Source organism: Primulina huaijiensis, chromosome 6 (assembly GCF_012295235.1).
Source record: "Primulina huaijiensis isolate GDHJ02 chromosome 6, ASM1229523v2, whole genome shotgun sequence".
NCBI lineage: Eukaryota > Viridiplantae > Streptophyta > Magnoliopsida > Lamiales > Gesneriaceae > Primulina > Primulina huaijiensis.
Window position 1 is genome coordinate 20,288,950 of NC_133311.1, and position 15,529 is coordinate 20,304,478.

The 15,529-nt window shown below is 32.6% G+C and overlaps 2 protein-coding genes and 1 non-coding gene across 3 annotated transcripts in view; 1 reads left to right on the forward strand and 2 right to left on the reverse strand.

The window, feature by feature from the left end:
• Positions 1-5,706, reverse strand: part of LOC140979174 (proteasome subunit alpha type-2-A-like) — a 5,833-nt gene extending 127 nt beyond the window's left edge. The window contains exons 1-11 of the mRNA XM_073444509.1: positions 5,590-5,706; positions 5,150-5,227; positions 4,990-5,066; positions 4,460-4,524; positions 3,738-3,784; positions 3,167-3,242; positions 2,315-2,382; positions 1,536-1,605; positions 666-751; positions 403-465; positions 5-70 (exon numbers count right to left, since the gene is read on the reverse strand). Coding sequence (XP_073300610.1) covers positions 5-70; positions 403-465; positions 666-751; positions 1,536-1,605; positions 2,315-2,382; positions 3,167-3,242; positions 3,738-3,784; positions 4,460-4,524; positions 4,990-5,066; positions 5,150-5,190 — 659 coding nt within the window. The 5' untranslated portion in view covers positions 5,191-5,227; positions 5,590-5,706. The remainder of the gene's footprint in view (positions 1-4; positions 71-402; positions 466-665; positions 752-1,535; positions 1,606-2,314; positions 2,383-3,166; positions 3,243-3,737; positions 3,785-4,459; positions 4,525-4,989; positions 5,067-5,149; positions 5,228-5,589) is intronic.
• A 252-nt stretch (positions 5,707-5,958) lies between these two features.
• On the forward strand, positions 5,959-6,031 carry TRNAR-CCG (transfer RNA arginine (anticodon CCG)). Its single transcript has one exon. It is a non-coding gene; the product is annotated as a tRNA-Arg (tRNA).
• Positions 6,032-12,261: 6,230 nt separating this feature from the next.
• On the reverse strand, positions 12,262-15,529 carry LOC140978109 (phosphoglycerate kinase, cytosolic-like). The gene is made up of 7 exons (XM_073442902.1): positions 15,342-15,529; positions 15,009-15,205; positions 14,507-14,584; positions 14,151-14,411; positions 13,560-13,877; positions 13,179-13,337; positions 12,262-12,664 (listed from the first exon to the last, which is right to left on the reverse strand). The coding sequence occupies exons 2-7, from the start codon at positions 15,201-15,203 to the stop codon at positions 12,470-12,472; spliced, it is 1,206 nt and encodes a 401-aa protein (XP_073299003.1). The 5' UTR covers positions 15,204-15,205; positions 15,342-15,529; the 3' UTR covers positions 12,262-12,469.

Genomic DNA, 15,529 nt, shown 5'->3' on the forward strand with positions numbered 1-15,529 from the left:
ATACTTGAAGATTTGGTCGTTGCCAATCACACCAATCTCAATGTTCTTGCCAGATATCTGTCCCTCGAATCTGAAAGTGAATCACGTTAACAAAGTCAATAGGAAAGATAATTGTCAAGCATCCAACATGAAAATGCCAGCAGATAAAATATTGACTAGTGTTTTCTCCTACAACTCGGGTACAATTTCATGAAGGAATCCATGGCCGTGGCACTGTGAGTGAACAAGAAAATATGAAATTTAAGAAAAATGCACCCTGGTAAAATACGAGTGCTTCTTTTCATGATAAAAAATGGAGAAACAAATGACATCCAATGCTCACTTCCTCCATTACAAACAAAAATTCAAGGGTTACACAATTATTTTTATAACAAATAATACAACATGTAGATGGTGCCTTACCCCTCTTTCAGTGTCAAGATTGCAGTGTGCACGGCATCGTCAAGTTCCATATCATCAGTATATCTGAAAGAAATAAGTCAGTGAATCGCAAATCACTGAAAAAGCACAGTCAAAATACCTCAAAAGTAGGAAGTCAGACTCGAAGAGAACATAGATTTCTTTTTGCCTTAACTATCGTCACAGCGCAAGGAAAAGCCACATAAATTTTTTATTTTTATGAAGCAGCAGGATTTTCGTAGTGTAAAAACATTATGATAACCAACCTCTTTTCCAGAAATGTCTTTGCATTTGATACATTCTTTCCCATGGCTGAAGCCTTCCAGGAAAAATATGAACCTGATGGATCCACCTATGTGACCAAAAAAATGAAAAAGAAATTGCTAGTTGATGGTTCTTTCCAAGACACGCCACATAACTTTCTTTTCACTGGTAAATTAGCTGAAATTAAGATACATGCAACAAATTCCAAGGTAGGTCTTCTGAGCTATAAATTGATGTCAATGTGACGGGCAACAATTATATCCACTGGTGAAATGATCGCAACAGAGGGTTTGGGCTGTTATGCATTTTTAAAGTACCAACAAATATGGTAATGCAACAATTGTTCGATCCTACGATTTATGTCAGAGCCACAGTCATGTATCCAATTCTAATGAATTGCAAGTTGATGCAATGATTAGGAGAGGCTACTGTGGAGCAACAATTAACCCTTTTGTCAGACCAACCTTGACTGCTGCACAATTTTAAAAAGTTTGATTTACGTCTTAGCTGCCAGTCCGGCACACAATTACCCCCGGCCCCATCACAAAAGCTAGAAATTGAAGAGGATGGAGAAGACTAAAAACGTCACCTACTAATTAAATGTAACTTTATATTTTAAAAAATCTACAGAACTTGAGAGACAAAAGCAATGAGATGCGGGATGCAGATACAGAAGACGACCAAAAAGTCACTTACTAATTATGTAACTTCCTATTTCATAAAATCAACAAAAAGTGAATAAAAGCATTGAGATGCAGATCCACCGTAAACACATTCCCTTGCAATATCTGGAACGAAAGGATCGGCTTTCGTGATGAAAGACAAACTGAAAATGCAAAACACAATTCCAATACTTAATGTTGTTAATATACCTGATAAAGCTGTGGACCTTTGTCATCATATCCAGCAACCAAGAGTGAAACACCAAATGGCCTCACACCACTGCCATAAAAGCCAGAAAACTAAGAAAATATGGTACAAGCACAATGACGCGCTAAAAAACGTAACAAGCCAGCTAATCCTACAGATCATCCATAAGGCAGTATAGGATGACTCTGATTAGGACTTAAGGCACGCGGATTTAGAAAACATGAATAAAGATTTAGCAAAATGAAAATGTATTCAAAATAAGTTCCCTCAAGTTTTTTCTTGTGGTCAACACGAGAAAGTCTCGAGGAAGATTCAGCTGAAAAGCATGTGATTTCTTTTGGGCTCTCTATGGAAATTTCCTGCCTTATTGATAATTTGGAAACCTATCAAGAAATCTCCCTGAGAAAATGTTCACAGGTGTCCTAACTAACGGTTATAACATGATGGATAGGGTGGTAACACATCATAAGAACAAAAAATCGCTCTATACTACAGATCAGACAGCCAGAGGAAAACGATGAACCTGTTAGCACCGCGTTTAAATGCTGCAGTATTAAAAATCTCAGCCACAATCATTAAGCAAAAACTGTCACAACTCAGTTTTTACTGGTTTTGCCTGGTCAATATCCAGAAGCTGGTTAAAGTTTCTATTCTCCAAATCAATTAAATATTTTTAAAGTCACCAATTGTAGACTTGCCATTCATGAAAGGACTCATAATCAATAAAATAATCTTGCCTCGTTAGTGCCAGATAAATTATGCGAGAACATGCAACACTTACCCCGATTGAGTGAATTCCTGCATAACAGTGGCAGTTTCCCTCACTAGTTGAGTCACTGGGATTTGTTCCTGTAGTTAATGGTAGAAAAAGTGAACGAGCGAGCAGAAAATATTAGTGTCATGCTACCCCACAACTTCCAAAAATTATTAAGGTATCGAATAAAGATATAGCTGGTATGGAGAAAGCAAAAAAAGTGTCACAAAGTTTTGAATTTTTTTGCACTCCAAAGCCTTCCCAGTAGCTCCAAAGATGGTTTCCTTTTATTCAGTCCCCCCAAATACACCACAAAACACCCACATCAAACTCCACAAATAAGGAAAAAAGGAAAGAAACTCTTTTTCATATTACTTGGAATATAAACAAAGCTACAGCCAGCTAGATAAACCTAAGTAAAGTAGTAGTGAGTTCAACGGAAAGTTATAGACCACCTGGTTAAACACGACCAAAACAGAAGAGTCAACTGGGATGCAATACCAGCTGTTGCTAAGTGATGAAAATGAAAATCAGCCCAAAGTTTACATGAAAATAACACCCTGATGAATAGTAATGAAAAAAAGGATGAAACAGATAGATCATATCGTCCCTCATGAATATTAATTCATTTCAGAGTATATTGATTTGATTACTAACAACTAAACAAAATAATTTCAAGATAGTTAAAGTCAAAGTTACGAATTTCAAATGCATGTAAAAATAATAAAATTCTGGCTTTCATCAAGCTTCAAAAATACATATAAAAAGACAAATAAACTTCGGATCACTAAATTTGTATAGAAACAAAGAAGTATGAAGCAAGTGGTTATAGTTACACCAAAAAAGGAAAGAGATGTCATATGTGGAGCAGATGAGTACTTTGTATAGGCGATAATATTGCTCTGCCTGTTTCCTACTTTTTCTAACCAAAACTCGAGAATCAGGGCCCATTCCACTGAAACATGAGAAAATAATTAGTCAACTCACCTGGGAACTTTACAAATCTACAAAACATTGAGAATAAAAATAAAGCAAGTGAAGAAATTTGATATTCAGACATTTACTGGCAGTGGAGACTCATTTGATATTAAAATGAAAAGCTCCAAGCTTATTTGAAAAATGAAAATTCTAACTCTGTGAGCCCCTAAAATACAAAGCAAAAACTGAAAAATATTTGGTCTTTATTAATAATATTTTGGCAAATCCCTCCATGAAAAATAGAGTCTGGTGCACATCCACGTTAGCCTATCAGATGTAAAACTTATGACCAGAAAATCACCTCTATTATACCCATATTTTATAAATCAAAGAACTCGATGCAAATATCGTTATCATTGCAAGAAATGCTTATTGCATATAAAAATTTATTAAATATACATTTTTAGAAAAATAGACGAGGTGATACGAATATTTAAGATCAAAGGATAGAAGTCAGATGATGAACATCAACCTGTAAGCGACTCCAATGTTTGGAGTCAAAATCTGAATCTTCTGCACCTGCAAAAGTACTGACTCTCAGAAACCAAGGATATCACATCCAACATAACTAACTTCAATTAAAAAAAAGGGGTAAAACGTGAGATAGTGAAAAAAATGTGCCAGAAGCACAGCAAATAACACAAAGTAGAAAAATTAATACACGCTTCAAATAAAAAATGTGGAATAGTATGTTTTAAAGGACAAGGTAGCAGGAAAAATATTGCTTCGGGTGCAACCAAAAAGTTCTCGACAGTGAATATAATCCCAAGAGTATGCGATTGGTTTATGCAGAGATAATCATTAGAAGGTTCACCTTGAACCACCAAACTTTAAGACTAGAAAACAAGGTCAATAAGGAGAGATTGGGAAAAAATTAATAGGGTAAGCATTAAGTTTTGTGGTCTAAACTGTAAACTGCTGACAGGTTCAACAGGAGACTAAGTGTACAGAGACAGATATATAACAAGGACTCAAGGGCAGTGTCGATTGGTTTGTTAAAAGACAGAGTAAAACAAATAAAACAGATATCCATCTGCAAGCTTCCAGAATACAACTGGAAAAAAATCTCGAAGTTCCAAGTATTAAAACCTAAATCCCATTGATAGTCCATCTGTACTCTTCCAGACAACTGAAAAGGTCTTAAAGTTCCATGCATTAAAACTTCAATCCCATTATTGTGACTAAGATACTTACAGATGTCTCATCAACCAAAATTGAAGGTAATTTCTTCTCTGTTGCAATAACAACGCCATTAGCAGCTGCAACCACCAAAACATAAGGATAATGAGATTTTTTTTATCAAATGTTTTCCTTTCCATTGCGCAAGCCACGGTTTACTTAAAAAATGATGGAAATAGGACTAAATATTCTCCATGAGCACCATAATAATGCCTTTTGTGTTGACTTCAGGATAGAGATCCTGATAAGTTTTCCTCGTCAAAATTTAATTTCAAACCCAAAACGCAAACCTTTAATTAGTCATAGCTAGTAGACATGGTAAAGTAGAAGTCTTGAGCTGAATCTAGCCTGTTAAAACGCAAAATCTTAAAGCTTAAACTTAAGAAACCCAAACTCATGCCATACTGACGCTTTAGCATTCTCTCATGTTCACAAGAATGTACGGTACTTTCTCAAGTCTCAACTGATGATTGCCATACCCGAAGATCCTAGTCTGTTGCACTTAATTATATAAATAATGTGCAGGGATAAAATTCAAAATTCACCTTTAATTCCTAAGGATGTTTGACCAGATCCAACAGCAGTCAAGGCATGTTCGATCTGAACGAGTTTTCCTGAAGGGCTGCACAATTATTGGGAAATAACACCACCTGAGTTTATATATATTAACTTAAAACAACCAATCATCAAGCCAATAGCGCATACCTGAAAGTAGTGAGAGAGAAGGAATACTGGCTGTCGCCCATGATTTCTTGATTTGAACTTAACTATTCGAAGAAATCACTGCAGAATAAACAAAACAAAACATACATTCATTCTGACTATTCCAACAGCTAATATTCAGACACTAGAAAAAATTAGGCCCTAAGATTCAAAAATCAAAATCTACAATTAGCCTTTGAAGTGGATACAGAAATGAGCCAGAAGGTTTATTTTTATCCAAAAAATAGGTCTGAATACCCACTAAGGATTTAACAAGATGGTAATCTGGAAAATGCACCGACGAGGATTAAAACCCAAAGTTTCATAGCCAAAAATAAGTATTTTTTTGTTGATAATCACTAGACATACAAAACATTGAATGATCAGCGATAAAGCTCCTAGAATCAATGCAAATAATATAGATCAAGTGGGCAAAATCATACGAAAGATTAAAATGCTGCTGCCAAAAGTGCTTACAATTTTGCAGAGTAGAACTGCGGGGGGATGAGTTTTTGAGACAGCTTTCTTGTGCGAGAAGAACGAACAGAGCCCATGGTGGGCCTGAACTTACAATTAATAGGTGTTTGGATTTTGTTATTACTTTGGGCCTTATTAATTCAACCCATTATTCTGGTGGCACACACTTATCCCTAAAGTATTATCTTTCCTTAATAATGTGAAATCATCAGCATCAATAATAATTATCATTATAGTAGATTTAGAAAAGCTTCAAATTATTCCTATAAAATAAGTGTTCGCAGCTAAGTCAAAAAAACCCAATATATTTTTACAAATATAAAACTGTATTTAAGGATCGCGTGGCCTAATGGATAAGGCGCTCGCCTCCGGAGCGGGAGATTGTGGGTTCGAGTCCCATCGCGATCGTCTTTTTCTTCTTCACTTTAATTTTATTTTTGACAAATTCAACTAGCAAAACTGCCATTCCGAACAAGCAATAAAATATGAAAATATTAGAAAATACCCGGATCGAAAAAGGTCATATAATTTTGGCATCGGGTTCGTCGACAAATAGATCTGTCACAAGGGAATAATCTGATTTCCAATCATTAATGGCGCTTATATACGAAGTATTGCTGGGTATATGAGAACTAGTAGCAGTCAATAAATATGAATAATTGAAACGTCCATAAATTGACAGGGCAAGGGTACATTCAAACACAAAATCCTAAACACCCACATACTACGGAAAGTACGGTCTTGCAGATGATGCTCAGTCACGAACATTGCAAGGAACAACAAGAAGCACCAAATGTTTAGTCGATGTCCAAGGTAAAAGAATGCCTATATGTAATAAAATATATTTGGATGTACAGAATTAAAAGTGTATAATCATACATCCGCTCTCATCTTTTTGATAACAAAATGAGTATCGGAGCTGAGGGTCGGTTTAACATTTGGAGGTTGCAGCATGTCCAATCATTAACAGACGATCCAGAAGCAAAAGACTGGACTCTGTCCAACTCCTCCCTACAAAATAAAGGAATAATATTTTAGAAGACAAATGATCATTACAATAAAATCCAAGAAATTGCGTGCTTATTGTTACCTTCCGCCAGAATGTCCGACACAGACCCACCCCTAAACTAATGAGGCCTCCAGGTGCAAGTATTTTTGCTGTGGCTTCTAATGCAAGGAGCAGTCGGTTCTGACTGCGTTTTAATCCTATAGTTAAAATATTAACACTTTTGTCTTTTATATTAGAACAAAATCATATTTTAAATTTGAAGAAAAAAACAAAATGATAAAGTTGATATCTAGAAGTGAAAAATAAAATGAGGATTTAAAAATATATAAGGATATTTTGGAGAAGTAAAATATAAAATAAGATCTTTTTTTAAAAAAAAGATATAGTGTATGATGTATCTCAACTTTTTTTAAAAAACTATCAAACATCTTATTTCAACAGTTTACAACAGTTTATAAGTTGATTGCAACTTTTTTATCAAAACAAATTATGAGAGCGTATAAGATCTAAAGCAATTTATAAATTGTGTTTAAAGTTTATAAGATCTACCAAACACTCTCTAAGCTTAAATTTATCTCCATCTTATATATAAAAAAATACAATGATTTTAATTTAAAATAATTAAAAGCTACGATTTTCGGAAAAAAATTAAAAAAAAGATTGAAAATTAAAGGAGTGAAGGACCCTTTCGATCCACCCTTTCGATTGTTACTTATTGATTTCTTGGTGTTTTAGCCTCTGTTTTATGCAAGACAAGATTACATTTTTATACCTTTTGGTTGTAGTAATAATTGATCAAATACTAATGTAGTGGTGGCAGCTAAATTTGGCTCCTTTTAATTGTAGCACGATTAGCTATATACGACAAAAAATACTAAATTTACTAATGAAAAATAATAAAAGACATCGTGTGTTATTTCGTGCGTTTATGCATAGAAATGCAAGTATTCTTCTTTGTGATGTTTCTTGGGATAGAAATCATACAAGTGGTTTGTTAAAACATGTCGTTATCATGGACAACCGGTGATGGCACCGCAGTACCAAACAATATGGTAATTTGGATGTCCCCAAAGTAAATTAATATAATATATGATTATTTTAATTATAGTATATGGTTTTAATGCACATTAACATATTGTACTTGTAACGACTCGCAGTGTCGTTAAAATATATAAATGGAAATAGGATACTGAATATTTAAATGTCTTATATCAGACGTTTAAAAAAAAATAGTATTTATTAGTGTGACAGTTTCTTATATAAGGAAATTTGTAATATCGAAATTGATTTATCATTAGCAAAGTTTTGATAAAAGTTGGAAATTCAAGTTCCAATCATCATTTTAAATATACGTTTTTTGATAATCAAGTTTCAACCATATATCATTTCAAAAAATACATTTTTTCAACAAAATAAAATTAAATTGGTTTTTAGAATCTTTAGATTGCTCTAAACATATGAATTTCAATAATTTACTAGGCACTTCGGCATCTTGAGAGTTGAGACCTGATGGAGTAATTAATTAATTTGCTGGAAACGATAATTCAATAATTGTTTTAATTATTCAAATGAAAGCTCGCGTCGAAGGAATGGTTTGGAGCATTGTATTGAAATGTTGTGAGGAAGGAAATTAATTTTGCTTCTGGACTAGAAAATTTGGTGGAAGGAAATTAATTTTGCTCACATGAAACATAAACGGCAAATTTCAGAAAAATAACTAAATCAATGTTTCAATTAAGATTCAATACCTAGCCATAATTTTTTTAGGATTCAGTACCTGACATATCTATACTTTTAGTTTTGAATCCTCATAAAGCAAAATTTACATTTTTACCCTTTATTNACATATTCATCTCATTTAATATTTTTTTAAAAAAAAACAAATTCTCAACTAAGCATGAAAATTTTAAAGTACTTAGTTTTACTTGAGAAGTACCTAATTTGAGTTTGCAAATACTTGATTTCGTAAATGAGATACTCACAATATGTATTAAAATACTAGATATTCGAATAGGCAACGTAAGTTCACCAACTATTGATATTTCCATGGAATAAGCATTTGGATGACATATTCATCTCATTTAATATTTTTTATGTAAAAGAAAAAACAAATTCCTAACTAAGCATAGAAATTTTAAAGTACTTATTTTTATTTGAGAAATACCTAATTTGATATTGCAAATATTTGATTTGGTACATGAGATACTTATAATAAGTAATTGAATACTGATATTCGAATATGCAACGTCATATCACCAAATGTTTATCTTTTCTTGGAAGATGCATTTGGATGACATATTCATCTCATTTAATATTTTTTTGTAAAAACAAAAAAAAAAAAGCCAAAGAAAAAAAATTCCCAAGTAAGTATTTAAATTTTAAAATACTCAGTTTTACTTAAGAAGTATCTAATTTGAGTTTGCAAATACTTGATATCTTGAATGAGATACTCACAATATGTATTAAAATACTGGATATTCGAATAGACAACGTAAGTTCATCAAGTATTGATTTTTTCATGGAAGATGTATTGATATGAAGAGTATCTAAATTGGTGAAGTTAAAATATTATAGCTAAACTGATAGAAAGAGTATCTAATGCGAGTTCGCAAATATTTGATTTTACTCCCAAAATATTTATATCCAACTATTTGGAGATGTTAAATTATATAATTTGAAGTTAATATTGAGTGGTCTTTGGATGACATTCGTGAAGTAAAAATGTGATACCTAAATTAATACAAATAATACATAATACGAGTTTACAAATACTTTATTTTACCATTTAAGTACTCAAATTCGATTATTTGATGATGTCAAAATATATAATTTGAAGTCAATATCGAGTGGATGATGAGATCCGTGAAATAAAAATGTGATACATAAAATGTTACAAGTATTACATAATTAGATTCAACTGATAATTGATTTTACCCTTTAAAAACTCAAATTTGATAATAAGTATAATGAAATAATATTGATACATATAATGAAATATTACCAAAAAATATTATGAAAGAATACTGATGAGGATAATATCAAATAAAGTATTGCTTTATCATTTAATGAATACCAACAAGTATTGTGAATGAATATTAATGATATTATAAATCAATACTCATAAGTATAAAGAAAAAAAACACTAATAAGTATAATGAATAATCACCAATAAGTAGTATGTCAAATAAGTCTAATTGTCAAATAAGTCATTCAATGAATATCAAAAAGTATTGTCAATTAATATTGATGAATATTTTAAATCATTAATCCAAGAATCGATAGATATGCTTAAAGTGCAAATTTCAAGCTCATTTACGAACTATGTTCATAATGTATTTCTCAATTAGTCCATGATTAATAATGAACTGTGTTTATTTATTTAAATGACATGAATAAGTATCCTAATGAATTTTCCATGGAAATATTGCCTATTCGAAATATCCAGTATTTTAATGCATATTGTGAGTATCTTATTTACGAAATCAAGTATTTGCAAACTCGGATTAGGTACTTCTCAAGTAAAACGAAGTACTTTAAAATTTTCATGCCTATTTGAGAATTTTTTTACCAAAAAAATATTAAATAAGATGAATATGTAATCCAAATGCATCTTTCATGGAAAGACCAATACTTGGTGAATTTACGTTGCATATTCGAATATCCAGTAGTCTATTACATATTATGAGTATCTCGTGTACCAAATCAAGTATTTGCAATATGAAATTAGGTACTTCTTAAGTAAAATCAAGTACTTTTAAATATTCATGTTTATTTGAGAATTTGTTTTTCTTTTACAAAAAAATATTAAATGAGATGAATATGTAATCCAAATGCATCTTTCATATAAAGACAAACACTTGGTGAACTTAATTTGCATATTCGAATATCCAGTATTCTATTACATATTATGAGTATATCATGTACCGAATCAAATCTTTGCAATATGAATACTTCTCAAGTAAAACTAAGTACTTTAAATTTTTCATGTTAATTTGATAATTTTTTTTTACAAAAATATATTAAATTAGATAAATATGTCATCCAAACGAATCTTCCATGGAAAGCCAACACTTGGTGAACTTACATTCGAATATCCAGTATTCTATTACATAATATGAGTATCTCATGTACCAAATCGAGTATTTGCAAACTCAAATTAGGTACTTTTCATCCAAATGCATATTCCATGGAAATACCAACACTTGGAGAATTTACGTTGTCTATTCGAATATCCAATATTTAATATATATTGTGAGGATCTCATTTACGAAATCAAGTATTTTCCAACTCAAATTAGGTACTTATCAAGTAAAACTAAGTACTTTAAAATTTTCATTTTTATTTGAGAATTTGTTTATTTTTTTTATATATTAAATGAGATGAATATGTCATCCAAATGCATCTTTCATGGAAAGCCAACACTTAGTTAACTTACGTTGCATATTTGAATATCCTGTATTCTATTACATATTATGAGTATCTTCTATATCAAATCAAGTATTTACAAACTCAAATTAGGTACTTCTCATCCAAATGCATATTCCATGGAAAGATCAATACTTGGACTATTGGAGAATTAACGTTGCCTATTCGAATATCCAATATTGTAATACATATTGTGGTTATCTCATTTACGAAATCAAGTGTTTGCCAACTCAAATTAAGTACTTCTCAAGTAAAATTAGTTACTTTAAAATTTTCATTCTTATTTGAGAATTTGTTTAATTTTTTTACAAAAAAATATTAAATGAGATGAATATGTCATCCAAATGTATTTTCCATTGAAATACCAATACTTAGTGAATTTACGTTGTCTATTCGAATATCCAGTATTTTAATACATATTGTGAGTATCTCATTTACGAAATCAAGTATTTGCAAACTCAAAATAGGTATTTCTCAAGTAAAACTAAGTACTTTTGAATTTACATGATTAGTTTGGAATTTGATTTTTTTACAAAAAATAATTAAATGAGATGAATATGTTATCAAAATATACCTTTCATGAAAAGACAAACAATGACTGAATTTATAGGGATTGTTCGAAGATCCAGTATTTTCTTACACATTTGGAGTATTTAAAGAGCAAAATCAAATATATGAAACTTCAAAATAGATACTTTATATGTCAAAATAAGAATTTAATCTTATTTCATGATGAGTGATGAACTATATTTTTTAAAAAATAAAATGACATGAATAAGTCATCATATTGCATTTTTAATGAAAAACCAACAATGATTGAACTTATGGTGATTGTTCGAAAATATAATATTTTTGCACACATTTGGAGTATTCAAATAACAAAATCAAGTATTTGAAACACCATAATAGGTACTAATACTTTGATAGAAGAAAAACACACAATTAATTTGGTAGATAAAATTATATCTTTATTTAAATAATAAAATGACAAAAATGTAAATTTATATCTTTATTTAAATAATAAAATGACAAAAATGTAAATTTATCTTTGTAGGTAGTTAAAACTAAGATTGTAGTGTTGTCAGGTATTAATTTGTAAAAAAAACATCTAGGTACTGAATTTTAAATCAAAGATGGACATATGTATTTTTTTCAAAGTTGCCCAAACATAAATACACAAATATGGTGCCATTTGAAGCAGAGGTAATGCTGCAAATACATAACAAAGAGAATACTGGAGAGAATTTATCACTCATCTTGAGCTATGGTAGTTGCTATTATTATTAAAATTGTAACTACAGTTTCTACAAAACAAGCTATTACCACATTTATCTCAACGCGATCTGGTAAAAACCAGGGATGACTACAACGAAAGACAGGACAGTGCAAAAACCAAAACAGCAAGCAGCCACTCAAGCGTCATTGAGGGCAAGAACTCCCGGAAGCATTTTCCCCTCAAGAAGTTCCAAGCTGGCACCTCCTCCAGTTGAAATATGCCTCATCTTGTCTGCAAGACCAACCTTCTCGACTGCAGCAACAGAGTCGCCTCCCCCGATGATCGTGGTCACTCCCTCTCCACTGAGTTCTGCTAGTTTCTTGGCAATAGCCTGAAAAAGATAATCAAGAGCACCAGATACCAAAAGAAGTGATTTTTCAGACGGACGAATGACTCACAATGACATCAACGAAAAATAGGGTGTTAACTCAGAACCAGATTAGGTATGACTCGATTTAAACCTGTATGTTAACATAGCAGGTTATTTGGTCAATGAACAGGCCCAGCTTATTAAGAAAGGTTCTAATATTTTCAGGCAATCCTGTCAGGCCCAAAACAAATTTTTTAAATCCTCTGAATACATTTTTATAGTTCAGTATGACCAATTTTTTTTTACCAAGTCTATATTTCTTCATTTTATCTTTAAGTTCAAAACAAATATATAAAAATAAAAGAGACAGCCCAAGCCAGATAGATTTATAACATGATGGGCTAATTTGATGTCAAACCAACAAAATAGAAAATCCAGCTAATTTCGGCCTCAATCCCCCCACCCCAACCTAACACCCTTGAACAAAATTTGCTATAGTGTCGTTTGTCACTCGAATGGAAGTTTCAAGTCATACCTCTGTTCCAGCAGCAAAATTTTCAAACTCAAACACACCCATAGGTCCGTTCCAGATGATTGTCTTGGTGGTATCTAAAGCTTCCCCAAATGATTCGATACTGTCAGGTCCGATATCCAAACCCATCCAGCCATCAGGGATCCCAGATGCTGTAACAATCTTAAATAACAAAAAACAGAAACATTTTATTCCTCGAGTACATATTGGTACAAATGCTCTTCAACTCCAACCATTTTCAATGTTAACTACCTACCAGAGCTTAGAAACACTTGAAATGTAAGTTAACAAAATTGTCGTTTTAATGGTAATTGTGTCAGTAAAATACATAACTATCCTAGTGCATATAAAATTAAATTCACATGCCACACAAAAATTGCCTACCTTGCTGTTGGCATCAGCAGCAAACTTGTCAGCAACAACCACATCAGAAGGTAGCAAGAGAGAAACCCCCTTTGCCTTGGCCTTCTCCATAAGTGAAGTTGCCAGATCAAGCTTGTCTTCCTCCACAAGTGAGGACCCCACAGTATATCCTTGAGCTTTGTAGAAGGTAAAGATCATTCCTCCACCCAGTAAAAGAATGTCCACCTTTTGTAACAGTGACTCTATAACACTGATTTTGGTGGATACCTTTGAGCCACCAACAATTGCGGCAAAAGGCTTCTTGGGGTTGGTCACAGCCCCAACTAGATAGTCGAGCTCCTGAAAACAAAATCAAGTAGCGAGAATATAACTGGGTAATACTAGTACCATTTTAAAATAAGTATCACACAACAATTATGAGAAGGAATTGCTGCTTCTTAACCTGAATAGAATTCAGAGCATAAAATCACTAAACAAGTTTTTATTCCGACGGTAGACAGCATCAGACTGTTTGAAGAAACTATATTGAAAAGTAAACATTGAAATTAATGGTTCTATCAAAATATGGACAACAGCTTCAATACATCTAAACAGAGTTCACATAACACAAACCTTCTGCATAAGGAATCCGGCAACAGATGGTTCCAAATACTTGGCAACTCCCTCTGTTGAAGCATGGGCTCTATGAGCAGTTCCAAATGCATCATTAACATACAAATCAGCTAGTGATGCAAGCTTCTTTGCAAACTCGGGATCATTCTTTTCTTCTTCTTTGTAAAACCTAACGTTTTCCAGGAGAACAACACCTCCCTCAGGCAGTCCAGCTACCAACTTCTCAACTTCTTCACCAACACAGTCATTAGCCATCTTGACCTAGAAATAATAATTAAAAATAAGGGATCAGATAAGCAAAATAACAACTTTGCACAAGAAATAGATCGCCTTTTAAAACTTATGGGCCGACATACCTCGACTCCAAGAAGTTCTGAGAGTCTAGGAACAAGAGGCTTCAAACTGTACTTCGGAGTCACACCTTTTGGGCGCCCCTGAAACCCATGTCAATGCTATTTAATCACTTAATATCATAAAAGCATCTCTATGCAATAATTTCTAACATCACCTCATTACACATTTTAGCATCAGGAGAACCTTCAACTTTCCTTCTATTTATCAATCTTTACAAGATATTCATATTGCAAATTCATAACAGGAAAGAATGGAACAGCTCATGGATAAGAATCTATGAATCATTGATAAACTTCTAGAAGCAACACAAACAACGGACTCATCACAACATTACAATCCTTATACACCATGTTTTTACCCCAGGGTGATGAGCACACAAAAAGTCATAAAAACTTATAAATAAATTATCCACCACTGGTCTAATCATAAAAAGAATTGAGAACCGCAACTACAACAGAAATGGCAAATCCTTCCAGGAGACATAAACTTGTACAACACACGTACGAGGTGGGAGCAGAGGATGACTTTGGCACCATGTGCATTCAAGTACTTGATTGTGGGGACGGCAGCCCTAATCCTGGTATCATCGGTGATATTTAAGTTATCATCCAAAGGCACGTTCAGATCCACTCTAACAAAAACTCTCTTTCCCTTCAGATCGGCTTCCTTCAAAGATCCCACGCTCTTCTTCGTCGCCATTTCTTCAATTCAAACAACAAATTATTAAAAAAGCGCGCACACACAAATCAACAGCTAAAATTATAATAAAAAAAACGAACAGATTATATCTAAAAATATGAATATAATATGTAAGATGATCGACTAAATGCAGCTTACGCTGATAGTATCAATAGGAGAGCGATCGATTCCTTAGTCCAGTTCAATGTCTATGATTTATTGTTGTCGTAAAGAATTCACGAGATAGCGGATGTAAATCTCGAGAAAGCTTTTGTCGCTTTTTATATAATTAGTGGAGCTGGGTTTTGCCAGATTGAACCGTGGCCAGTAATGCGCACGGTCTTCCC